The 27878-nt window shown below is 36.0% G+C and overlaps 4 protein-coding genes and 1 long non-coding RNA gene across 7 annotated transcripts; 2 read left to right on the top strand and 3 right to left on the bottom strand.

The window, feature by feature from the left end:
- Positions 1–2842: 2842 nt before the first annotated feature.
- LOC137707903 (photosystem II repair protein PSB27-H1, chloroplastic) lies at positions 2843–3731 on the bottom strand. Its single transcript, XM_068446846.2, has one exon. The coding sequence runs from the start codon at positions 3642–3644 to the stop codon at positions 3117–3119; it is 528 nt and encodes a 175-aa protein (XP_068302947.1). The 5' UTR covers positions 3645–3731; the 3' UTR covers positions 2843–3116.
- A 6948-nt stretch (positions 3732–10679) lies between these two features.
- LOC137707581 (putative protein phosphatase 2C 52) lies at positions 10680–15457 on the top strand. Of its 3 annotated transcripts, none has more exons than XM_088688935.1 (6): positions 10680–10985; positions 12505–13010; positions 13103–13438; positions 13516–13633; positions 13729–13952; positions 14742–15457. In XM_088688935.1, the coding sequence occupies exons 2-6, from the start codon at positions 12750–12752 to the stop codon at positions 15201–15203; spliced, it is 1401 nt and encodes a 466-aa protein (XP_088545061.1). In that variant the 5' UTR covers positions 10680–10985; positions 12505–12749; the 3' UTR covers positions 15204–15457. The 3 variants fall into 3 exon arrangements, with proteins under 3 accessions (XP_088545061.1, XP_088545063.1, XP_068302581.2); XM_088688937.1 differs by having other exon boundaries at positions 10686–10985; positions 12671–13010; XM_068446480.2 differs by lacking the exon at positions 10680–10985 and adding an exon at positions 11625–11806.
- A 1863-nt stretch (positions 15458–17320) lies between these two features.
- Positions 17321–18048, top strand: LOC137709206 (cell wall protein precursor). The gene has a single exon (XM_068448310.2). It carries the CDS (start codon positions 17410–17412, stop codon positions 17794–17796), a length of 387 nt encoding a protein of 128 aa, XP_068304411.2. The 5' UTR covers positions 17321–17409; the 3' UTR covers positions 17797–18048.
- A 3128-nt stretch (positions 18049–21176) lies between these two features.
- On the bottom strand, positions 21177–24557 carry LOC137707834 (uncharacterized). The gene is made up of 7 exons (XM_068446758.2): positions 23792–24557; positions 23134–23274; positions 22929–23042; positions 22669–22842; positions 22000–22115; positions 21768–21852; positions 21177–21662 (listed from the first exon to the last, which is right to left on the bottom strand). The coding sequence occupies exons 1-7, from the start codon at positions 24212–24214 to the stop codon at positions 21657–21659; spliced, it is 1059 nt and encodes a 352-aa protein (XP_068302859.2). The 5' UTR covers positions 24215–24557; the 3' UTR covers positions 21177–21656.
- Positions 24558–25577: 1020 nt separating this feature from the next.
- LOC137749176 (uncharacterized) lies at positions 25578–26992 on the bottom strand. The gene is made up of 4 exons (XR_015958321.1): positions 26644–26992; positions 26441–26520; positions 26208–26289; positions 25578–25913 (listed from the first exon to the last, which is right to left on the bottom strand). It is a non-coding gene; the product is annotated as an uncharacterized LOC137749176 (long non-coding RNA).
- Between the last annotated feature and the right edge of the window lie 886 nt (positions 26993–27878).

Below are 27878 nucleotides of genomic sequence, written 5' to 3' on the forward strand. Positions count from 1 at the left end.
TTGGGCTAACCCTCACAATGGACTAGTAATAATATGGTTCATACTTGCATTTGGTGATAAGCGAACCTAAGACCTCTCACCTGCAAGTAAAGAGTAATATCACTATACCGTAATATTAAGTGGCAACGAGCACAATTTTAAACTTGCAGGGTTTCTAGCAGTAGACTAGTATTGCCTATTTTTCTCTTCTTCTTATGCTTAACCTCTGAACTGCATATAAGAAATTAAATATCAGATACGCCAACTTTAATAGTCAAATGAGTGAGTGTAGAAAAAAAAAAAAAAAAAATTGGCGCCCGTAATCTTGAATCTTTACTAACGTGCGTAGCCAAATGATACCGTTAAGATATATATGCAATCTGTGTGAAGCTAAATGCAGGCGGCGTCAAGATTCCACAAAAAACTATAAACAAGTCTATATATGAAGAAGTCAATGAAGGTTATCTCATTTAAATTCTCTATCTTCACGTACAACATGGATCTGGTCCAGAATTAGGTCTTCCTAAACATCATCATGCTGCTCCTTTTAGTTACGTGAAGTTAAAGGAAGCTACAGTTCCAACCTAATTATTAGGAAAAAAAAAAAGGCCACGCAACTCTAAAGATTCATAGTTTCATACACATTACAGATAGTCAAGGGCTAAACTCATTCACTTGCATAAGATGAATGGGAATTCTCGCGAAAAAATGCCCACAGAATAATGTATTTTTCGGATTGTTTTCGAAAGCTTGTGGATAAGCTATTGAATTAAAATTGGACCCCGTCAATTGTGAAATGTTTAACGGTTGCCAACCATGCTGCTAATTAGTTGAGACTACATCTTCTGCATGGCCGTACGATTTGAGGGTAAGCAAATTGTTAACAAGGATAGACCCTATGTACAAAGACTAGAAGGTAAGCAAAATGTTAACAAGGAGAGACCACCGAGAAGGTAAGCAAAAGGTAAGCAAAATAAAATATATTTTTTATTTTTTATTTTTTTTATTTTTATGTACCCAAAGTTGTAAGACTTATGTGAGTTTAATGAATATTAACTGGTTACTTGGACGATAAGCAGCCTCTTTTAGAGATTCACTTTCGGTGAAATTGTGAGGTAATCTTGATATGATTATGATATGGAGTCTTAATACTATGCAACAAGAGGAGACCTAATTAAGGAAGACTTCTATTAGTTATCATGACAAGAAATCTAATTGACATCCTAGAGTTATGGAAAACCCTAACTACTCCCATAGGCGGATTAGTAGGAAACCCTAGCTATATATATTAGGTTTGTTTCTGCGTTCACTGCACCGCTTCCATATTGAAGCAAAAAACCCTATTCATTTGCGTGAACATTCTTGGTGGTGAGTGGAGAAGACATCCTTCTCAAACCCTAGCACCATGTCTTCGATTACAGGTTAATGTCAATTTTATATACATGCACATTGACATATTCATTTAGCTGTGATCTTAGAACATTTTGTGTTGTTTTAATTGCACATCCAACAAAATTTGCCTCTAGCTTTTTGTTTTTGCAAATTTCCGCCATCTTACGAAAATGCACCTGCAAAATAATCAACACCTTTGATCAAATACCTAAACCTCACGTGTCCACGATGAATCTTCGATGCCTAAGTTATCTGAAAAGAGTAAGTGTAAGAGGGCTTTTAGGGATAACAAAAGCTTACCGAAATTTGGTAGAGATGGAGGTATTCCTATAGGCCAAGGTTTATGGAAAAATATTCTCAAGATATTAAATAGGCAATAATATGTTGAGATAATGGAGTAAATATCTCTAATTGATTTAAATAGGAATTACTTACTTGAATGAAGTCAATCTTCAATTGAGAATGTATTAAATATAGGATTTCGATAATTAATGCTTATCTTTAATGCTTTGGCTCTTCCTTGCCAAGGGCATGTGAGCTGTGTGGGCAGTCTTATTCAGCTGCTTGGACCTTCACGGGTGATGAGCTAACACAAGTGCTAAGCTGAGTATCTGAGAAGTCTGCCCATTTAATGAGGGTAATCTTGTCTTTCTTGAGCAAAAATCCACATGTTGTTTTTAGGATTTTTAGGATGATTTTAGGCTCCACATTGGCCTCCTTGGAAAATTTAGCAAAGATCTTGGCACATAATGAAGCATGTTGTTCACTCTTTTTTTCGTTGAACCAAAGGAAAGAAACGACATGTTCTTACAGTCACTTGATTGTCGAACAAGAAGGAAATATATACCCAATTAAATTGCATTTTGGGCTTTTGTTCAGAAGGTGGTGAAGATTGTTTGATCGAAATATATTTAGCAATAAGGCCTATTATTGGGCCTTATAGGATCGGGCCTGGATTTTTCGGATTAGAACTATGGCAATCCAAGGGTTTCGGAATTAAAAATTTTCTTGTAATTTCGTTCTGACAAGCTTTTGGAAATTTACACGAAATTTCCAGACAAAGGAGAATCAAACTTGAGACCTAGAAATAAATGTTTTTAACCAATTGAACTATAAGTTCTTTGAAAAATGATTTAAAATTGTGTGTATCCTAACAATTTGAAAAGTCAAAAAGCCTACTCAAAATTGAAAACTCATACCGAAGGTCTGAAAAAAAAAGGATCATCATATACACCAGTTATCACATGATGGATCTATGCGTCTTTGATCAAAAATACATTCCAACTTTTATCCAAATTTTTGTATTGCAGTACACAATGTGGGAACATAAAACAGAACGATCGAAAATATATGCAACCTCTTCATTGAACCTTCCCCATGGGTATATGGTACAAACGTAGTAATGAATTTTAGCTACCAAGAAAGTTAAATAAACTTCTAACATATAATATATCACGTAGCAATGGTTCAATACCGCACAATAATTTCGTCATATTCAATTTCTAGTTAAAGTAATAAGCATGTTGTAGAGATGTTAATATATCATGGAGGGTTTTGATGATAGTAAAAACCCTGCCAGTAATCTCACTCTGTAACCTCAAGATTAACAAACAAAATGTAAACAATAAAACAGTTCAAGATACTAATTTTAGTAATAATACAAAAAGAAAAAGAAAATTAAAATTTTCTCACTCTCTCATCTCTCCATTGAATACTGATCAGTTACCAGTAATCTCCTTATAAATTTATCTGCCCCTCAACAATGCCTTCTCTGCAGTTTCCACCTCTTCCAAAATCCTCGCCTTTCTCTTTGCCGGAAGCGGAGCAGTCGGTCCAAAACTGACATAATGCCCTGAAACCGCATTGATTGCGGAGTAAATGTCTCTAAAAGAAACCCTACTGAGCAGAGTCTTCTCCCTCCTGTACTTGGCCACCCATGAGTTTGATGTTTCTCTGAGCTCCGCCACCGCAGAAGCCACATTGGGGTCGTTCCTGTCCATGTTAATGGTGGTTTTGACCTTGTTTATCACCTCCTCTGTTTCTTTTACGTACTCCTCGTCCGAAGCGGCAAATGCAGCTGGTGTTAGCGGGAAGAGCCATGCTGGCGAGGACAGAGTTGCTGCAGCTGCTGCCGCCACGAGCGATAAGAATTCGCGGCGTCGAGCTTGTGGGATTGTGGGGGTGGCGGTGGCGGTGGCGGTGGATTTGGTGGACTTGATTGGTGGAAGAGATTTGAGTTTAGAGGTGGGAGTTAGGAGTGTTGGTGAGGCCATGGTTGGGGGTGGAGGGAGAGAGAGAATGTGTTTGTAGGAGTAACCAGTAATTGGGTTTGTGCCACGTGTGCTTATCAGTTATCACCTTATCTTATTTATTTGGTATTTCGGATGAGAGGTGAACCAATGAGGCATTGGATAGAGATCTGCTGGGGGGTGTGTGTTGTTAATTAGGTTCACGCTACTTGAAGTTGCAAGGCCTTGACTGTTCTAAAACAACAAAATTAGAGGGTAGAAAGTTGTGTAAGTGAAACTAAAATTGGAGTTTGAAAGCAACTAGCAATAGGGTCTTATGATATTTCGGAAAGTCTTAAGTTCGACTTGTATGAATCATGAGTTTGATAACTAATTAGAATTGATTCATCGTTTATCCAAATATTGTGCCTCTTTGGAATAGATATCAATGTTTCAAAAGACAAACCTTGTAATTCGACAAAAAAAAAAAAAAAAAAAAAGCCTTGTAATATGATAGATAAAATGAAGTCTACTCTTGGAGATGATATAATGGAGAAAAACTTACATGTACCTAGGATTATATTGTCATGCTGATGGTATTTGAATCAAGCATGCACGGTCATCTTCACTCACTTTCTATATAATGCATGATCAACTTGAAATATCAAATCTCAAATACAGAGAATTTTCTCCAATGTGTGGAAACAATTCCCTAAATCCTTTGAGTCTATAAAAACATGGGCCTAAATGATTCGGGCTTTAAAAACATTGAGCTGTAGATTTTGGACTGAGACCAAATGCTCCAAATCTGAATGGTCTTGTTTGGGTTGGTGTTCTGCAAACTTTGTTCATACTCAACTCAAAATCATCCCCTAAATCCCTCAATCCCAGACTCCAAAGAAGCTTTTAGCACATGCATTATAATCTTTGCACATAAAACTTCATTGCCTTTGCTTTACATCCCTTGTTTTGTTCCCCAAATTCTTCACTTCACTCTTAGTGCTTGCCAAATTTTACTTTTCAACTTTGTTTACCAGGACCATATTTGCTCAACCTCGGTTTTGGCTCCGATTTTGTTCTCTGCTTTGCACATATGAACCCCACTCGGCTGCTATCTTTATATTATTTTACAGTATAATTTGGATCCAAAAAGGTAATGTGGTACAAACTTCTTACTCCATAAAGAAGCCAAGGTTAACATTTGTGTTCTCTTTTCATCATTTTACCTTGCACCCGTACATTTAAAAATGAAACTGTCCTCAGCTTTTTTGACTTATAATGATCAGTCAGCGGCACTTAGTCTTCACTTAATAGAAGATATTTCGGATTTGACTCACATATACAGATAATAAGACAAATTTACAATGAGTCCGATAGTAAATTATTGTCCACTGTAGTTTATTGTTGGTGAGTTAACAGCTTATTATAAATGTTGGGAAAAAGAAAAAAAAACAGCTTATTATAAATGTATCTTTGTAAGTAATATTCTATCATTTCTTAAAAAAGAAAACCCGTTTTTACTGAATATACAAAGTGAACTTCAAGGCTGTTGCATATAACATACATTTGGGCATCACTGCAAATAAATAATTGGGCAGCCTTTCCTGGAAAATAAGCTAAAATACAAAATAAAATTGAAAAGGAATCCGAGGGCCAGGTTATGAGTCTTATGAATGTATTGAACAATGGTAATTACCGATTAGAACACTAGATGAGAATAATCACACCTTGCATGATCGTCCCATATGGTTATGATCAGTAATCATGATCAAATAATCATTTGTAATTATTAAATTAATTATATGTGGACTAACATAACAAAGTTGAGATAATTAAGGGCCTACACTTTAAGAAAATTTGTTGTAAAGTAAAGCCACCACTTTAAAAGTTTGTGGAAAGGATACATTGGTTCTTCTGAATTTTGATAGACTGAGAAACAAGGAACAAGAACATAAGGTTTCAATTTCAATTTGGGTTAGCGCTTGGATTTTTCAAATAAACAAGTATATCAAAAAGCTAAAGGAGGCATAAAAAGTTGGAGCATACCCAAAACTGTTTGTCCACATTTTTCAAAATATGGAAAGAGCTAGAGGAAGAATAAGCATTTTTTATGCCATGACACGTACATCGGTACTGTACTCGTAAACTTAAAATATCTTATTTATAAGCAAGAGAAATTTTACTAGACTAAATTGATAAGTTACTGAAAGGATTTAAACCTAAAATAGCGCACAAAATGGCAGATTGTGTTCTTTAAACATCAAAATTATGATTCCAAATTCCTCATTCAAATTTTCACCTTATTTATTTTGGTGTCATACTTGATCAATAGTTCCATATCGATCATGTATTATGCAAACAATTATACAAGAAATGCACACTCCTGCGGTTGTTTTTTATCTTTTATTTTATAAAAATAAATGCAAAAGCATGTTGGTTGGTCAATGTCTTCGGGTTATATAATATCAGAAAAGAAAAAGCTTTCAGATTTGCAGACAGGATCTTTCATTTTTCAGAAGAAAAAGAGGTGGGGTTTGAATTAGTCCCATGTGAATGTAACGTGTTCGTTCTTAGTAGGGCCACATGTTTTAGTTTATCCCGAAGCAATGGAATGACTAATACTCACTACATCAAAAAAATAGAAGATGTAAATTCATTGGAAAATAAAAAAAATACGTACGGCGGATGAAATGATTGTTGCGCTAGGCTATTTACAACCCCGGTGTATTTTGAATGCTTGATAGCACTGGTGAACCGGCATGCATAGGTTCGAATTCTTTTATTCCGTAGTATGAACGCCGGATCGGATTTGTCGAGCTCACAAGTTTATCTACACAAATGATTATGATAAGGTTTTTTTTTTTGGGTCAATCTAGAGTGTACATGATATAGTGGTTTAAGTATAATCATCATTAGTGAATTTTAATAATGAATTAATTACAATAATTGCATTAGGGATTAATTATAGGAGAATTATATCCTTTTATAGTTGAGGAGAGTCGTACACTTTCGTCGGCAGTCGATGTGAGATTTTAGGAGTTTTATTATGACGTTGACAAATGTAGCATTGTGATTGGTTTCCTAGTTGGAGAGAAACTCTTGTGTTTCGACAGAAGTGCCTCAACGCGAATCCTTCAGTGGGTCTCTAAAGGTATGAAGTTGGCCAGTGCTCGATAGTTTCGAGATTGTTAAAGTATGGTACAAACAAAATAGGATTGTATATATTTTAGTATGATGCATTTGCAATTATTTTTGTAAAGAAATTGAAAAGGAATATGTAAAAGGCCTATTCCTTTTGAGCTGGGTTACCATTTAATATCGATCATTTCCGGTTCCACAAGATCTGGTTTTAGATTAGTTCCAGCCTTGCTATTCACAGCGAAGGGGAACACAATTTAATTGGGTCACAGACTCGTAAACCTAACCAATGCTGGCTTTGCAACTTGCAAGCATGTATACAACTAAAAGAGTTGTGGTTATAGATTCAAGTTTGAATTGTGGCTGGGGTTGCACTGGATCAAATGGATAACATGTGAAAAAGCGCAAGGAGAAGAGAAATTCTTAGATAGGATTGTACAAGGAAACTATCTCACACTGAGACTATTGGGTCTAATGAAGAAATACAAGAGCAATCATCATACTGAGAAAGTTGTTTTATGCGACGGAGTGAACTTGCTTGTCACGGAAGTATATTCATCTATTTTTTAGTCTCTTCTCGCTCTTATGAGACAAAAGAACACGTGATGAGAGACAAAAGGAACAAGGGGATATATTTGCGTTCCAAGACAATTTTTTATTTTATTTTATTTCGTATGCGACAGCCTTAACAAAGAATTTTTCTAAGTAATTTTGGAGCCAATGAATGATGAACATGTTTAATTGACAACCAAATTGCTCTAATTCATGTCCATCCAAACCTCACTATTAAATAATGACAATGATCAATGATATTTATGTAATGTACCATCATTTTAAAAAAAATTATGCTAATCGTGTCTTCAACATCATATTGAGACAACTACATAAGGAGTTTAAGTAATAGACAAGTTTGGCAAAAGCCTAATCTTATGCCATGATTTGGATTTTTACGAAGAAATCTTAAATCCCCACTTATATAAGTTTTAAGTAGGGTCGTTTCCATATTTGCCAAAATTGTTCATTGCCAACCTTACCTTGGTGGTTAGCTTAATTAGTCCCATCTCCTTTCCCTTTCTCTTTCCCTCTCTCCCATTAATCATCATATTTGCTACCTATCCATAGCGGAGCGAGTAGGGTTTGTGCCCTATGCGTCTAGAGCCGGACTCAACCACCTCATACAATACAACTAGTTACAAACATGCCGTATTAGGCTCGACATTTAAATCATAACAATTTAAACTTGATCTTTGTAACAAAATAAAGTGAGAGGAAGGAAAAAAGGAAAGGGAGGGTGGACCGGAAAAGCTTAGCACGGACGGAGGTGAGTGCGTGTGTGGGGTTTGTAGTAGATGGGGAGAACTGAAGGACAAAGTGAGGGAGGAAGAAGGGAGTAGGATACCCTCCCTTTTTTTTTTCCTTTTTTTTTCCTTCATTTCTATTTAAACGGTTACGATTAAATCACGTTAATATTTTATATTAATTTTTTTAATGAAAAAAAGAAAAATAAAACAAAAAATATAAGAAGAGAAGATAGAAATGGATAAAAAAAAGAAAAAGGAGGAGATGGAGAATCCTAGTTGGAAGAAGAGTTGGGCAAGTTGGCTACTTTTGTTTAAGTTATTACTTTCAAGGGTGAGACATTCGGCCACGTCTTGTGTCCCGAGTTTGTGTCAGTTTGGCGTGTGCTTTTACGTCTTTTCAACTTCGAACATCAAGAATCAGTTTCAGGTTTCAAGCCTTCACACTCTCTTCACTCCAGAATAATGGCGCATAAAAAATATATGTATTCAATTTCTTGTGATATTTTCGTGTTTTTTCTGCTGTTGGTAAACATGCTTATGAATTTGGTTGATAAAAATTAGCGTAATGCTAGAAAGAAATTTTAAAAATTAAATGACATAAAAATTAATGATTAAATTATTATTTAAACGTTGATAAACGTGCTTATTTCTATTGACGATACATCATTTAGTTTATTAATTTTATTAACAAATTTAGTCTCTTAACATTAAAGATTAACCAAGAACAGGTCATGAAAACAATGCAATACGACATAATTTTCAAGACAAATCCGAACACAAAGCGGATATGTATGATATAGAAAATCAAGGACAACCAACAAAAGATAAATTTTTGATTTAGCCACCAAAATAACACTTACTGCTGCTGCAGATCAACCACAAATTGACATAACATAACAAAAACACCCTTAAAACAACTTACATGTGGTGAATACAAAATTTAAATAGTTAGACTAAAATTTCCAATCGAAATCTAATTCAAGAGACACTAAGCTGAGAAAAATAAGCCGTACATAAGTACCCTGATATGTTACCAGCATGTAGTTTTTATCATTTACATTTTGATTAACCATGTAACTACTTTTGACTTATTAGAGTTTAATCTAAAAACAATGTTTCTTCTCCAATGGTTTAGCTTAAAATGTTAAAGATTATTTAAGTTTATGTTAGTTTTTCTTTTCAGTAATTTTTATAAAATAAAATTTATGTAGATTAACCTAATTTATTTTTATGAACATTTTAACTTAAAAATATTTAGATTCTAATAAGTAATGTAAAATCACCAAACCTACCCCCAAATAATTTTTTAACTGTTTTAGCCATTTAATTTATTTTTGGACCGTTACATTTGATTTTATTGATCTCAGCCATTGAATTTGATTAATTTATAAACTAAAATAAAAAAGTAAGTTTGAATATGGACTGTTGGGTGTGTTAGCGTACTGAGAAGCCCCGCTCCGGCCCATCTTTGACAAGGAAAGAAAGAAATAATCTCAATTTTACGACACGATGGCTGTTCTCCACTAACCACAAGGATACAAGGACTCTATATTTCATCTTCGGTGCTATTGCTGGAGTGATGGGCACATGCTTCTCAGTACTGATTTGTATGGAATTAGCACGACCCGGCGATCAAATTCTTGGTGGTGATCATCAACTTTATAATGTTTTAATAACGGCTCACGCTTTTTTAATGATCTTTTTTATGGTTATGCCAGCGATGATAGTCGGATATGGTAATAGGTCTTTTCCTCATTCTGATTTTGTTTTTCGTATCACGGATAGGTTTCAATTTGGCACGTCCACGCTCAGTGATAGGCCAAAAAATAGGTTTGGCCGGTTTATTGAGCTAAATCTGCCCAAACTTGCTTTAGGCCCTATAGTTAGAGATGATTTTGATGAGTTTATAACCTAAATTTTAGATTTTAACTCAATTATTAGAGTCGGTCTTACAAGCATAAAAATTCGACGATCATTATTTCAATGTATTTAGCCTTTTAGTTTGGATGAAGATCCTCTTTGGATCCTCTTTGTGGATATCTGGAAGATCAATCAATCGTGTTCGTTCATCGTATATAGTGCGGTTAATTTTCGTTAGATACTATGTTTAATTTTAAATAGCTTATGATCGTATGATATATGATGAATGTACATAATTTTGATTTTCCGAATTCCAGAAAAAGGATTTGGCTAGGATCCTAAGAGCATTTCCAAAGGAGATGTCAAAAGATAAATGTCAAATGTTAATTTGATAATTGATGTGGCAATGTCAGATTTTCTCTTTTTCCAACCGATATTTTATTTGTTATAAATGATATTTGTAGGATCCATTTTAAAAAGAAATCAATTAAAATACATTTTTCAAGATCTATAATTGGTGCATTAATAAGAGCCACATACTAAAATAATTTTAAAAAATTTGACATCACCTTTTCTCATATGTCAAATTTGGCATATAAAAACTCATATGTCATTCTACGTAGGATTGACATATCGATTGAAGCTCATTTCTACCTTCAAATTTGATTACATGAAATTCTACGTAGGATTAAACTATCTCCTAATCCTTTTTAGTGTTCGGTAGAATGAAGGAAAAAAAAAAAAAAAAAGAAAGAAAGGAAGAAAGAAATGAAAAGAAAAAGGGGATAAGGATGACTTGACGCGCCATGAGGAAAGTGTATTAAACAGTGGCAGTTGCATCATGAGAATCTGAGATTGATTTCAATCATCGTTTCAGCCGGGGGTGCACGGCTACTCCATAGTAACCTCTCTCTCTCTCTCTCTATCTCTTCCCTTTCGGTTCGGCGCTGCTTTTGCAATCAATGCACCACCCTCCAGACTCCACCATATAAATATTCAACTCTCTCCCCACCTCTTCTGTTCTGTTCTGGTTTTCTTCACTCTGATCCCAAAGCTCTAATCTAGGCTAGGAAATTTCAACAAAAAGGTAAAAAACTCACTACCCTTTTCTCAATTTTTCTCGAACAATCCAATTTTATTTCTAATTCTCAAATGTTTGTTTGTTTAAACCATTTGCTTTCCATTATCTGTGATCAATATTGCTCATCTCTGTTTGCTTTGAGTCGAAATTATGGGTGATTTAGAGCAATAATCGCTGACTAATCAAAGATCTGCATGTACAACTTCTCTGTCTATCTGCACTCTAATCCATATACTTATCTTTTTGGGGTTTTGATCTCTATTGGTATTGGGTAAGAGAGAGAGAGAGAGAGAGAGAGAGAGAGAGAGATAAGCATCTCAAATTTCATTTTTTTGGTGCTTTGCTTTGTAAAGACTGAAACTTTTACTGCATTCTCATAGAAAACTAAACATTCCATTTGATTTTGATGGTTGTTTGTGATATTGGGTTTTTCTGCTTTGTTTGCCCTTATGAACGATCATGTAATATTTGAGTGATCTCTTATGCTCAAAAGTTTACGGATTTTCTTTGATATTTTCTTAGGAACCAAACAAGGATTAACCCTGTGTATGCTTTGTTTGTTTGCTTTCATTCTTTGTATGATAAATAGTTATACCTAAATGATTATGTTATTTGACAAAAGAGCATTCCTCTCGTCGTTTTCCTGCTTTTTCAAAATTTGCTTTATCTCTCTCGGATTTCTCTCTGGTGGTAAAATAACAGTTCGTAACTTTGTACCAATTTCAATATTGCCTTTACCTCTCTCTCTCTCTCCCCCTCTCTCCTCCTCCGAAGTAGTCCGTTGACCGGACCCTGTGCTTTGTTGTTTGGTTGCTGTGAAAGTGGAGGTAGATTTAACATGTACTAAAAAATTCCAAGTTGTCAAGAATATTTCTTTCTGGTTTCCTTAATTGGTATCCACTTTAAGTCAGAAAATCTTGATTGTTTCTTAATGTTCGAGTAACCTAGTAACAGTTGGGTTTCTCTGAGTTTGTTTGTTGGTATACATAATTGGGCAAGATTTTCAATAGTCACACTGTTCTTCTGGTTTTTGCATCTCAATGTAGTTCTGTTTTATTAAGAATCTTTTAAGTGACATGTTTATTTTTCTTGTGTTATTGAATTTTGATGAGTCTGAATCTCATAGTTGGCAGAATACAGGGTAAATTTGGTGTTTTTATGGTGGCATTTCTCGGTTTTGTGTACCCGATTTTCTGTTTTTTGGTGTCTCGATTAGCTTCTATTTGTTTTAGCGACATTCTAATCTAAGTTATATAAAATCGACGGGTCTTTGGCTTCTATTTTATATAAATCAATTTGCTCAAAATCCTACCACTTGGTTATTATCAGTGCGATTCCTCATGAAGGGCAATAGGATCTGGACGGCCTTTTTAAGTATTTCTGTTCCTTGAAACATGGAACTGTGTTTTTTTAATACATCTTGTTTGTTTTGTTTAGTTCTTTACAAGCAGAAGCAGCCATTTTTGCATTATGTGTTGCCAGAGATTAAAAAAGTAATTAACTAATGTCTTCTTGTTCTCTTCAGCTAGTTTTATTATCGATTCACGTTACATCCACGGACTGCATTGACCAAGATAAAATGACCTCATTTTTCTATATGGGCTTGTAAAATGGCTGGTGGTTTGGATGTGTGGGAGTCTTTGGTATTTGGATATTCATTTGCTCGGTTGACCATTTTTGGCAAATTTCAGAATTTCATGTGCGATCTGGTTGGCTAAAGTAGGACTTATCCTTTATTAAGTCAGATGTCGTCTATGTTGAGCTGAGGAAATGGGGGGTTGTGTTTCGACTAGTAGTCAGAGTACTCGTAGCAGCAACAGCAACAGAGAGGCAGTGACACCCCCATGCTTGGGGATTCAATTTAGCGGTCGAAAGAGAACGAAGAAGACATTCTCTGACCATGCATATACTCTTCAGAATTTACACACCTTGCCCAACCGCATTTTTACCAACGGAAAGAGCCAGACTTCTTGCATATTCACACAGCAGGGCCGCAAAGGCATAAACCAAGATGCCATGCTTGTGTGGGAAGTAAGTTTCTCCTCTGCAGTGGGAATGCTAATTGAACACGTTGGTAAGATAATTTATGATTTCTGAACTCTTGATTTTATATTCTTTTGAAGGATTTCATGCCCGATGATGCGATATTCTGTGGTGTTTTTGACGGCCATGGTCCACACGGCCATCTTGTTGCTCGCAAAGTAAGGGATGCGTTGCCAATGAAACTGCTATCCTTCTTGTATTCATACCAAGGGTCCAGTAAAACGTGTTTCAAGCGGAACCTAAAGAAGTCAGATTGTGGAGATACTGAGAAGGATGGTTTGGATGAGGAAAAATTGAATTTATCATGGAGAGACGCTTTCCTTAAGTCATACAAAGCCATGGACAAGGAGCTGAGGTCTCATCCTAATTTGGACTGCTTCTGCAGTGGTAGCACTGCTGTCACTCTAGTCAAACAGGTACGGCAGCAAACACCATCTGCACTCTTAACTTTGCCTATTTCGTTTGCTTTGTTTTTGATCGCTTCACTTTTCAGGGGTCAAATCTTTTCATGGGTTATATCGGGGATTCCCGAGCAATCCTGGGATCAAAGGACAGTAATGATTCCATGGTGGCAATCCAGTTAACTGTTGACTTAAAGCCTGATCTGCCAAGTGTGAACAATATTCTAAATTTCTTGTCACTGATGCTTTGGTTGCCTTCTTGTTATTTGAACCTTACTTGGTTGATGCTTATGTAAATGTCATAGGGGAAGCTGAAAGAATTAAACGGTGTAAGGGTAGGGTGTTTGCTTTGCATGATGAGCCTGAAGTGTCTCGAGTATGGTTGCCTTTTGATGATGCCCCTGGTTTAGCTATGGCTCGAGCCTTCGGCGATTTCTGTTTAAAGGAGTATGGAGTGATCTCAATTCCTGAGTTCTCACACCGGATACTTACTGACAGAGACCAGTTCATTGTTCTTGCTTCTGACGGGGTAAAAATTTCCTCTTTGATAATATCCTATTTCGATATTCTCTATATTTTGTTTCAATATTCTCTATAGTTTATTTCGATATTCTCTATGGTTTCTTTCAATTTTTTTTTGTTCTTTTTGGTTGGATGTTTGTTGATTATTTCTACACGGCACTACTGGCTTTAATAATGCAAAGAAAGTTAAAAATTCACATAGTAAGTGTACAACGATGAGGAATATCCATTTGCGCTTGAAATGGCTTACAGGAACCGAATATGAAGTGATAGAATTACAGACAAGTCATATTTAAATCACCAAACATGATCAAGGAGTGTCGATAGTTCTTATGAGATGTAAAGATCTAGTAATAAAGTCCAAAGCATCTGGATTCGAAAAACACGAGTGACAAAAGAGTGCTTACATCTCAGCATGTTCTTGTACTGTGTTCATTATAGTTTAATGAGGAATGAAATATCTCCTGTACCTTCCACACGAGCAGGGGTTGCCGAATGTGAAATTGTTCAGACCTTTGAGGACTTATTAATGTCCTCTTTCCCTGTTTTCTCTATGGAAATTTTAATCCCTTAAAAGTTATATAAGGAACCTAAGGCAAGCCGGAGATAACATGATCGGTATTTATAAGTGATTGCTGCGCACCTGCAAGAATGCTCTGCTTATTAATGTCCTGCTTTACTTGTAATTTATAAGCTTGATTATTGATAGTGTAGCGTGGCATTAGATGTGAAATATAGTAAACCTAAAATTTCGTATTTAACTTCACTCGATGATCTTTAACTTGTATATTTATAGGTTTGGGATGTCTTAAGCAATGAAGAGGTTGTTGAGATAGTCTCCTCAGCCCCAACCCGGGCATCAGCAGCAAGGACTGTGGTTGACTCAGCTGCTCGCGAATGGAAACTCAAATACCCGACTTCAAAGATGGATGACTGTGCAGTCGTTTGCTTGTTTTTGGATGGGAAAATGGACTCGGAATCTGATTATGAGGAACAAGGCTTTTCATCCGCAACCCTTCAAAGCAATCACTCCGGCAATGCAGTTGAATCAGATGATGGCCAGAAGTCGGAGCCATCTTTGCAGAGGAATTTCACTGTCAGGTCATCTGATGAAAGTGATACTCATGGTAGACTACCGGTTGAGATTGAAGGGAATGAAGAAACAGTGGCAGCTGAAGAGAACTGGTTGGGTTTGGAAGGCGTGACACGCGTGAATTCCCTCGTTCAACTTCCTAGATTTTCCGAAGAAAGGCCTTAGAAATTGTGATTCAAATATAAACGAAACTGGCTAGCGTTTATTGTATTATGGCATCTTTTTGCCTCATTAAAATCCAAAAGATAAATCTTTCTGGGTTTCCATTTCCTCAGCATTTGTTGCAGAAGGCACAAAAAGTAAGGAAACTGTTCTCTTCAGGTAGCTGAGGCAAATATAATTCTGTGTGTCTCTAAGTTTTATGTACATTCTTTAGTCCATATCAGATGTAGATGCAGCCTATATTTTTACGTTCCACATTTCTACTGGAATTTTATGCAATACATTGCTCAGCCGAACGTCTACGTTTAAAAATGAAACCATCATATCTGACGGTTGAAACGATCCCGCAGCGTAATGTACGTACGCAAGACATTGATGCATCGTGAGATTCAGCTATTGAATTGTTCAAACCCATTGCCGCCTTGTCTGACTCCATCTACTTTTTGTTGCTCTATATCACCTAGTTTGACTCCACCTACTTTTTCGTCTAAAAAGTTGGCATGTGATTCTAAAAATTCTTTAAAAGATAGACATATTTGTTAATTTGTCCCATAAACTTGTATAGATGTGCTAATTTTTCTTTGAACTTTAATCTTAGCTGACTATCTCTGAACTTTTATAATTAGCCAATTTCCTTTTGAATTTTAATTTTAGCTAATTACCCTCCTGAACTTTTGTAAATAGCCAATTTCACCCATGCCGCTAGATTTTTTTTCGTCCAATTTTTTATCAGTTTTGGTCACACGGACAACACATGACAATTGCATAGAGGCAAAAAGAATAAAAAATTGGATGGATGAAAAATTTAAAATCTAACGCTAGGAGGGGGAAATTGGCTATTTATAAAAATTTAGGGGGTAATTGGCTAAAGTTAAAGTTCAAGGGGAAATTGGCTAATTATAAAAGTTCAGGGGTAAACGGCTAAAATTAAAGTTCCAAGGGAGAAATTGACATCTCTATATAAGTTCAGAGGATAAACCTACAAATACCTCAAAAGATATTTTGAAGTCTGAAATATCGATACACCTTATGTTTAAAGAATCATTTTAACATTGGCAACCTTTTGGACAAAAAAAGGGGTGAAGTTAGTCGTAGGTGGCAATTACAGCATCAAAATTGAGGTGACAAATTACTCAATTTTCCAATTAAGTGGCATAATTTTGCAGCAATACCTAACATATAGGTGCCGCTTGTAAAAATTCTCCCATGGCAGATAACTGATACAACAACAATAAAGGGGTAGATGGAAAATTGCAATGTGGAAAATGACCCCATTAAATACCTTGTCAGTGAAGAAAAGGAAAGACAAACCAGAAAAAAAGTATGTCTGCAAAAGATAAAGATGAAACCTTAAATGGCGGGAGTCTTTATAGTTCAAAGTCCCAGTGCTTTCAATGTTGGCAGCAGTAAAATAATTTGCAGTTTATGAACTCAAAAGCGACTGTGATATTGTAAATTAAAAAGATGAATACACAGAAAAAAGCAGCTGAAATTAATGGTAACTACTCTTTGATTCACATTCACAGAGGAATGTAGGCAGATCTGCACATCATTAATGGCCGCAGGAGTTGCTGGAACATATAGGCAGATTTTAATACGTTTAAAGTATAACTCAATCTCGGTAACTAAGAAAAAAACACCTGAAGTTTTCGAACTTTACATCAATATATATTACATTTTCAGCGGATCCGATTCACCCAATAAATTCTTTTGAATATCGGAGCGCACAGTAGCCGTTAAATTCTACAATGTATGTCATACATCGGTGTACTGTACATCAATGTAAAGTATACATTATCTTATAAGCAGGTTACATTCCCCAGTTATTCTTCCCTTGAATATCAAAGCGTACATCCAATCGTCAAATTTCACAATATATGTCATACATTGTTGTATTCTGGAATTTCGCAAGGCCGTGGTCATTTAATTTTAACCAACACTACCCAGTCCTTAAAAGTGCATAAAAATTATCGACCTAAGAAAAACCCAACTCAATGACTAATCATCACTTCTCTCTCCATGCACGTATACATTTGTATATCTCCTCTCTATCCATGGCTTCTTAACTCACCGACAAACTGTTCACCCTACTTGCCAGAAATCCTCAGCTATAAGAAGAGCCCTTCTTCTACATTCAAATCACCAAGCTAACTTCAGCAAGACCTACCCTTCTCTCTCATCTCTCCCTCCCTCTACCATTGCTCCGATAATGGCTTACAAAATCCGCCTTTCGTTCTTTGCTCTCATCTCTGTTTCCGTTATCCTCCTTGACCTAGTAGGAGGAGCAGTTGCCGGGCGAAATGTGCCAACAATCTCCAACAAAGATGACAAGAAACAACCTCAGTGGTTACTTGACCATGACGGAAGTCTTCTCATTCCTGGCATTGGGCGTGTGATGGTACCACCACTGGGACATTTTGCTCCATTCCCTGGCATGGGCAGCACCGGCAGCACTGGTGGAAGTGGAAGTGGTGGAAGCCCGAGTAGTAACAACTATGTTCCAGGCGGTGATGACACATTCGTCCCAAACCCCGGTAATGAGGTTCCAACCCCCGGGAATGGTGGCGGGAGCACTCCAGTTGCTCCATATCCCTGAATTCGTTTCCAAATGAGCTTCGAATAAGCGTGCTAGGTCACGATTCTGTATCAGTCGACTAGTTGTATGTGTGTTTTTCTTCTACCGTCATTTGTTGTTTAGTTTGAGAGAGCTAGATTCTTGAGAGAATAGCATGCTGCTTTTCTAGCTTCGAATAAAGTAGTTGAGTTAATAAATCTATGTTTTGCTATTTTTATGTTGCATTTCTGATGCGAATCAATGAATGCTGCTCAGCAGTTGTTATTCTCTTTACTCTTTAGCCATGTTTTTGTGTCTGCATGCGTGAGAGAAAGGGAAACTTAAGAGATATTTTGAATGCGATTCCTAATTCTTAACATTTTTTGATTAAAACCTTAATAATATTCAAAGTTAGATCAAGGTCCCTCGACTTTGTACCCCTCATTATATTACTATTAATATGGGAAGTGTTATTTACACTCCTATTTATATTTTTATAGTTTTGACATTAATTGTTTGATATTTTATGAAATTTATAATCCTATAAATTTAAAATCCCTCATTATAATACTATTAGAAACAGTTGCAATAAAAAAATTCAAACATTTTGATTGAATGAATGGATAAAAACTATGTAAAAATAAGAAATAATAAATGGCAAAAGAATGTATCCATAGTGTTAAAAAAAATTGGTACATTTTACAAAAAAAGTACATTTCGCATATAACAAAGTGGTACATTAATAAAGAAGAATGGGTACATTATAAACAAATTAGAGAACATATAAAAGATTAAAAATTATGAGTACAAATGAATTTTTAAAAATATAGGTGCTAAAACAAATTAATACATGGGTACAAAATAAAACTAAAAAGAAAATACTACAAATTAAAAAAAAAATGTTGCAAATTAAAAGTGGGTACTAACTAAAAATATAAATATATGATACAAAGTTTAGGCATAAAGCATAAATATACCATATGTAATTTTTCTATTATTGATTAAATATACAATGTCACGTAACGATATACATATGGGTACAAACACAAATAAAACTTTAAAAAATATGGGCACAAAAAGAAACTAATATATGGGTACAAATTAAAATTGAAAATTAAATTGGTACAAATTAAAAAATATTTGCAAATTAAAAATAGGTACAAACTAAAAATAAAAATATATGATAAAAAATTTAGCCATAAATATAAATATACTAATTGTAACATTTTTAACACTAAAGGAATATATTTAAAAATAAAAATATTTTATTATTCAAATAATTAATGATGTTATTAATACCCAAGGACCTTGATCAAAAATTCAAAATGAATAGGATTTTAATCAATGGAGTAACAAAAAGAAGGATGTGAACCTAATTTTTTCGAAATTTAATTTGCAGGCAATGATTTTCACACTCTTGTTTTCTCGTTCTAATTTATTCTCTATAACGGCCAAGAAAAAGAAGCGCAAAAGAAGATAACGTGAGTACGGATATCACTTCCCCACTATTATTCTTGTGGTGGACAAAATTTTTATGAGGTGGACCTCTAGAAGATGCAACTAGACCTACTAATTAGAAACAAATTACACCAGAAAAGAAAAAAGAATAATTCAAATCCGACATTAATTAAATTTGGTATGAAACCAATTGACAAACACCATCTAGTACTTAATACAAAGACATAATCCATCATCTTAATTCATATATGAATATTACACTTAAATACATGTGTCTGTTCCCAGAAATAGAGGCCACAAAAAGCAACTGTTTCTAAATTACATTCGATCAAAAGGGAACATGCTTTTTCTTTTTTTTTTCTCCGATTCACCCTAACACATCATGAATCCGACGATGCCAACTCCCGTGAAGTTCTTCAAGCTTAGACCTGAACCTGTCACATAATCCCCAGATATGTCACTAAACGAAACAGCTGCAAGGGCATAAACAACAGCTTAGGTACTAATCAACAATCCGAAAGTGAAACCTGCAATACTTCTAAGTTGAAATCACAGCAATGTTCATTTTATCGATTGAGTGCTACGAACTTCCAACAACATACCGAAAAATGTTCAGAAACAAAACACACACTGGTTAGATATAACCATAAACGATTTGACACGAAACGGCATTTAAATCTTCGAGTGAATTTTATCTGGAAGTTGATTAACTTTCCAAGCTGCTTGTATGTTAATCCCAGCCATGTAAATCTAAGGAACTGACAATTTCATGATTTACTTGGATTCATAACAACATGTGCACAAACTTACTATTTTTGGCATTAAACAGCCATATTTATGCCTAGAATAAATTCCACCACCAACCACATATTTTTCACATTGAACACGCCAATCATCAATCCAACAACTACCCAGATGAGAACAAATTGCAGCTCCACTGATACCAGATTTCATTTCGGTTTCCATGCATTCAAAGTCCTGTTGATTCCTCTACCAATCCATTCAATTACAATTACAACCACGGCCTTGCTTAACTAAGTTGGCTAGATCAGTGTGCTTCCCCATTTCCACCCAAGTTTGAATCCCCGTCCCCCTAGTTTATACTGGATTAGAACAATTGCTCAAGCGACATCCAATTGCATCATGGATACATATTAAAGGCTCAACATTTATAATTAAGCTATCTATTTAGCCGCTCCTTCAATTAATTATCAGAAATTTTTATCTTTTTCTTACTCAAATCAACCAAAACGGGTCGAACCCACAACAATCAAGAATTCGCAAAGCAAACCCATTACACGAATTGCATTCAAAATACCCAAAATTGACAAAGCCCATCAGGGAAATTGAGAAGAGGGATTAGAGGATGGACCTGATTCGAAAGAATGTGGGTGTCTAGAGATAGAAAGAATCCGATGTAATCTTAAAGATGATGAAGCAGAGGAACGCGAAGAATATGGAGAGGAAGAGGTAATCGACGAAGACGAAGAACTCGGTTGAGCCGTGCTTCCTCTTCTTCTTACTCTTCGCGACGCTGGGGTTCTTGGATTCTTGGTGCAATTCTTCGACCTTCGCCATCGTTGTTTTCTGACCCGGTTCACGCGGGCGAGGATCTAAAAGGGGGTTCTGGGATCTAGGTGCAAGAGATTTTTCAGATCCGGGGTTCGATCTGTAATTTTTCAAATGTTGGGTGTGCTGCTACATGCTACTTGTTTTGAGGGAGGTGGAGGAGGTTGGTTTCGGTTAACGCTGGTTGAATCCCGCGCGCTCTGTGAAGTCTTGGGAGGTCACGTGTGCTGCATGTGATGTAAAACAAGAAATGGGCCTTTCAAAGCCACATTGGGCTACAAGGATGGTCGGTAATAACCACCTGTTCGGTAATAAACGACCGAACTATAAAAATTATTGCGGCATATATGTGAAACTGCGATTCGTAAAGAAAATGAAGCTCATTCCAAGGAAACTTTCCGAAAAAGGCAGTCATTTCAACTTCAACCTCGAAGAAAATCTAGTTGCAAAATCTCAATCTTCTTACTCATCTTTGTGGCACTATAATTACAAGTACACAATTTCTCCAAGCTGCAACATGAGTTGCAGTACCTGTTGAAATTTACAGCTACTCCAATACATATACATAGCACGAGATCGCCAGGGAGATCTGACTGAATTTGAGAACGAATATAGAACACACCTGAGGGAAAAATAATTCTTCGTGTCGTATGTGTTTGGTTAGGATAACCAATAATTGCTGGTCTCCCAAGCTAGCTCATGCTGCTTCCTAGTATATGGGGGGTCTGCACATCCAATGGATGACAATCTCCCCTTTCAACGAGTATGTTTCTCGCACTTATAGTATCAGATTTTTGACTTCCACACCCTAATGGGGTGGAAACAGTGGCTGTGTTGGCTGTAGAAAGCCGTCTCATTACCATGCTTTTCAAAATTTAGTCCTGCCCACGGAATCACAAATTCATTATTTGACGAATTCATAATTGGACCTAAACCTGTATTGATATTCTGAAATAGGCCCTTCACTGACCGCTAACATGACGTACCTTTGAAGAATTGCTTGACGAGGAAGCAGAATCTGCTCCAGAAGATGCCTCAGATAAACTAGAATCTGCCTTCTCATTTGAATAACTACCCAAAGAAAATTTAATCAGTGAGAGAAGATATATGCTTATTGAAATTAACATGCATACAAAATAGGGCAGATTACACTTCTCAGAGTAGGGGTTTGCACACAGAAATTCTCGCCACATAAAAGAACTAAGATTGGAGGCTTACGTTGAGAGAATAGTAACCCAAATTAGCTCCACACAGTCCACCCAAAGAAGTCTTTGTTCAACAGGGATCAGGCCATAGGTAATGACATGAGCGAATGGCCAAAGCTTCCATCCCGCCTGTCATGCCAGTTGACTCACAGATATAAGTAGGTTACAACTTATAACATACCAAATAAGCCTGTATTCGCTAAAAACTCAAACCACCACAAGCATTTAGATCAAATACAGCGTTATAACAATTTCTACTTGATTTTACTTTCTAGTTCCCCTTGATCTTTGTATATACTTTTTTCAGGTATAACACTAAGCTCTGCTGGTACGATTGCATAAGTACATGTGAAAGAAGCAATTCTACTGTTGGTGACCCATTAGCTCAAATTTCATCTTTTAGCTATACTTTTGTACTTTATGACATATTTTGTTTATCTGTTATTGTGATATGAAATATTAATAAACTTTAGCAGCATATGAAGCAAAACAAGCTATGATAACTGAGTCAGAGAACTTGACTCAGATACAAGTGAACATATCCTCAAGTGTTTTTACAGAAATCCAACTCTATCTGGTAAGAAAATAATCTCGTAATCCATTCAAAACAAGCAAAAGACAATCACAAAAACAAAAACAAGACATGCAAAACTGATGAGGAAGATTTAGAAGAGTTTCTCACAGTCAGCATGGGCACAAATGTAGCCCTAAGTTCATCAAAAATCTTGGTTGGGGATTCGAAACGCAAGAACCCCAAAACCACAAAATAGATGCTGTTCCAAATCGCTGACCACACTGTTTGATCAAAGGCTATTTTGGCAGGGACAACCCACCAATCCTCCAAAGGAAAAAGAGCCTGAAAATCAGAGTCGATAATTTTAGCCATTCATAGAAACCCATCAAACAAGCTAGAAATAAGCAAATATAGACCAGAACCATCACCTCACAAAATTGGTAATAATAATGGGAAAGAGATCCATGGAAAGTAAAGCCAACAAGGCCTGATCTGAATATGCGTTTCCGGTCAAACTCCAAAAGCGGCTTCCCTTCAAAACACTTGACATACAATAGGAAACAACTTAGAAGCCACAAACACAAGTCATGATTGAGATGAACTTTATCTAATCTTATCTGAAGAGAGACTTACTTGAGCAATCCAATCTCCTAGAGTATAGACAACCCCACTTATCACCATTTTGGCAAAAACAGGATTTGCTTTGAGAGCCTGTTCATATGCAATCCAATTGTGTTCCGGTACATATCTTAGTATCTCATAAAGTGTCCATCCCTGAAAAATGTCTCGAAAATTAAGCTTTGAAATCCAAAATACAACAACTTACCGAGGCAACCACCTTATTCAATATAGAGAAGAAAAGAACTCGATTTCAATTCAGCCCATCATTCAACCATGTATAGGTTAACTTATGAAGTATTAAGGATCAACCCCGTTCCAAAAACAAAGCTGGAAACTTTAAGCAAATTACCAAATTAAGACAAATAAGAAAACCCTTTAAACATTCTGCAGCTTATTTGCATCAAAATCCATGAATTCACAGATAATAATTTCGATTCGGCTGATCATTCTACAAAAAGATGTTCCAAATCCGGCAGTGAAACTTAACTAAGTATAGATTAAAGTATTAAGGATCAACCAATTCCAGAATTAAAGCTGAAAACTTTAATCAATTAACCAACAAATTAAGGTAAACCCATCAGAAGAAACCCTTCAAAGATTCATATGAGCACATAATCCATGAACACACGTACCAATATGTACACCTATACACATGAATGAGATCACTTACATGCCAATAATCGTGGTCGATTGTGAGCAACTTAGAGACCGCAAGGGTCCCAAATCCCAGAACAATTAACGCATTAATAGCTCTGCTCGTCAGCTTATCCAAATCATCCCCCTCTCCTTTCTCCTCCGACGATGTCGAAAGAGCCTGAAATTCTCCCGACCCATTAAGCAGCAAGCCGCTATCTTGTTCCCCTGTATCCTTCTTCTTCAAGGGAACCACCTCTCTGTCCTCCGCGACCGATCCAACAGTCCAGCTTCGTTTTTTCCGGGTCGGGAAGGCCGAAAGCCGTGGTGGGTGGGGCTTGCTGGAGGTTTGGGTGCAGAAGAAGAGTGAAAGCGAGTTGGGTTTGTGAGATTGGGTGGCGAAGGAGGAGGTTGCGGGTGAAGGGAGGTTGTGAGCTGCGATCATGTTAAGGGTAGCCATTTTGTTGGGTTAATCGAGAGAGCTTTCAGAGAAATTGAGGAATTCCAATGCGATGTAAACGGCTATGTTTTTACGTGGGATTTTTTGTTGGGACTCAACTGTTTGCTTGATCGGAAAAGTAACACACGACTCTTGATTTTCGGTGGATTAGAGAAAACGATCGTGCTTGCTTTCTTTGCCATACATTGCAAATTTACACACGCTTGCTTCTACTGTTTTCCCTCTGACTCAAAATTTCTGTTGTTCTATGTTTCTGCGATAAATCTTTGAGAGTAAAATTTTATTGTTTATCGCGTCGATTGTGTTGTGTTTCATGGCATACATACATGGACATTTGAGTTTCACATGTTAAGCTCCATGCTAGTGGATATTTCTATCTAATTCAAAAGCAATTAATTTTTTTTCACCATTGTGATAAATGACCACTTACTTAAGTAAAATATTGATTACAATTTTTGTTTTTGTTTTTGTTTTTTTTAGGCATGAAATGAAGGTTCGAACTTGAAATGCAAAGTTGCATCAAAGGTAAAATAAAATGGAATGCATAAAAAGTTTCTTCTAACATTTACAAGATAAAATCTGATTACAATGTTATGCCAGGAATCCTAACAAATAATTCATTGGTATCCTAACAAGTAATTCAATGTTATGCCTTGAATCGTAATGATTTCCTCTACAGAAACTATATTTTCAATGCATTAGATGATTCGTTGTATGATGTCTATGTGATATGCAAAACAACCAATGAACTTTGGGAATCACTTGAGAAAAAATATAAAACAGGGGTTGTTGGTTCAAAGAAATTTGTCGTGGGCAAATTTTTGGACTACAAAATGGTAAATTCCAAGTCCGTTGTCTCTCAACCTGAAGATCTCCAGAAAATCATCCATAACATTCAAGTTGAAGGGATGGTGAGGAGGATGTCGATAGGATGATGAGGAGGATGTCGATGGGGAGGTCCATCAACTGCGTTGTGCCCTTGTACTGCCTCATCCTTTTGGTACTAGGCATCTCCGTAGTAGTGCGTTGACTGATCAGTCTCTTTGTTCTCTTCGGCGTCTTAGTACTAGAAGAAAAAAAGCTCATCTACCACGGTCAATGTCCATGATAGATTGCAATCTACCACGAACACTGTGCCCGTTAGTAATCTGAATGTGATAAAAAGTCTTATTTTCTACCACAGGTCTTGTTCGTTGTCAAATGCAATATAATCACAACTTGTGCCCGTCGTAGATCAAGATCTAATACCACGTGCTATGGCCATTGTGAATTACAAATTGATTACGGCCAATGCCCGTTACAAAAATTTTCTCAAAAATAAAAAATAAATAAATAAATTAGTCAATAAATAAATAAGTACATATATATAAAGATATTTATATAGAAAACTGCACATTTATTTCATAAAAGTTCACATATTCAAATATTACACTAAAGCTAATGACAAAATGAGTAGTTATAGTAAGAAATACCAAACCATTGAGTTATGCTAGAATGTACCAAAAACATGTATAGACCTTGTCTCACACTCAAACAAAACTTAAATCCTAGTTCCAAACTTGGTTGTCCAATGATATTCGTCTCCTATGCACTCATTTCTTCAAGAGGACAAACATCTCCAGCAAGCCAATGCACACTTCATAAATGTAATAGTTGATATTTGAATTGTAAACCTTCGTGAATTTGAACCACCAACCACCTATGAGATAAACAAGGGTAAATATAAAGCTTAGAAATCAAAAACTCATGTCTCAAGAACATCATATACAGAAAAGTTCAAATCCACAAAGTCATTTACACAAAAGGCAAGCAATCATGATCCAAGTGAGTACATGGTGCCTGTCGAAAATAATTGATTGCGAGAATTCAAGGTTCCTTTTTTTATTTCAAACCACTTGCCATAGATTGACTTTCTTACTAAAAGAATTTTGTGACATGAAAAATAGCAGTGAAAATGTAGAAGAGTTTTGTGACATGAAAAATAACCGTGAACCTTCAGCGTGTATTGCAAGAGCAAACCCCACTCTTCAACTGATTTAACATGGTTGTAACTGCTAACCAATCTCTAGCATCACCTGAATTATAAGGACCAATAAATCAAGGAATGTAAAATTCATGACCATTTCCACAAAACCCTCAAAAAGCACCAATAAAAAAAATCTAAAATTCATGACCATTTCCAGAATCAGACCTCAAACAATCAGTACAATAATCAAACGATCTTACCTCAAAATGCTTTTCAAGTCCTCCTTGGTTAAGATTCATCTCGAAAAGCTTCAGGCCTTACATCTAAACCAAACACGGGACTATCTCAAACAAAATCAGAACGCAAAGTACAATCAAAATCCTTAAAATCAGTTACCCAACCCTAAATCTAATAATTTTAAGAAATACTATAGCACCAATCGAGAGAGGAATTGCGATAATACCTAAAGATCGGAGAGAGATGAAAGTAAGAGCGTTTCCTCTGCTGGGGGTTCCGAAAGAGAATTACAGGGAAAACTGATGGATTTATGCATCAGCAACATGAATTAAAATGACAATCAAAAAGGGAAGGAAAAAAAAAACCTTTTTGAGGGCTTTGATTTTGACGACGGTTTCGATTTCCACCGGAAGGAGGCTGGCGGTCTATCTATTTGCAGCGAGGGAGAGGGAGAGGAGTGACAGTGGACGGAACCGCTTAATTTTAACTTTTTTACTAACTCCTCGCTCCTATTTTCCAGTAGCGTGAAATTTGAAAGATTTCAAATTTTGGGAAATTTTCGAAAATTGTCTAGTCCCTCCTTCTGATTTTATTTTTTTATTTTTTAAATAGTGTGAGTAATTGCACCACATTTAATGTCTATGGTAGATAAAAAAATGTTGTGTGATTACTAATAATATTGATCACGGTTAATACCCGTGGTGGTTTAATATTTTCATAACATGCTAATTAAGACTGTGGTAATAAATTATTTTATTATAACGGACCATTATTTGTATGTTGTAAAACACTGTTATCTACAACATTCAGACCAAGTTCGTGGTAAATGGTCACTTTTTATAACAAGCACATAATATCCGTGATAAAATTGATATGGTAAATGAACTATTTTCTTGTAGTTCGTTCTCTTGGTCTGCGGCATCTCCGTAGTCCAGTGCATCATTCTCTTGGTCCTTGATATCACAGTGGTCCTAGTACCAGCGTAATAAAACAATTAAAGATTAAATTCTTGAACTCACACGTATGGGAACTAAACTACACAATATAGAGAGAGAGAGAGAGAGAGAGAATCGTATGATCGTCAAATGCGCGGCGGGAAGAATGTGATGTGGGATTGAAAGGTTGCTTTTATATGGAGGAGGTTATGATGAGATTAACAAAGGATATCTTTTCCTACCAGGAATAAGAATTGTATTTTTTTTCTTTCCTAGACAATCAGGGTGCGTTTGTTGCATCGAATTATTTCGAATTGGACTAACTTCAAGGACTAAGCTGGACTAGTTTAGACTAGACTCAGTTGGACTGACTTAGTAAAGCGTTTGGAGTAATTCCAGATTAAGAAGAAAGATAATAAAAATAGTACTGTTCACACCACCAAGTCTGAGAAAACAAGTTTTTACTTGGGATATTGATAGATCCATAACATTTATGGGTTCCACGCCACCAAGTTTAAAACAAACA

Source organism: Pyrus communis, chromosome 17 (genome assembly GCF_041283825.1).
Source record: "Pyrus communis isolate YQ-2024b chromosome 17, ASM4128382v1, whole genome shotgun sequence".
NCBI classification, from domain to species: domain Eukaryota; kingdom Viridiplantae; phylum Streptophyta; class Magnoliopsida; order Rosales; family Rosaceae; genus Pyrus; species Pyrus communis.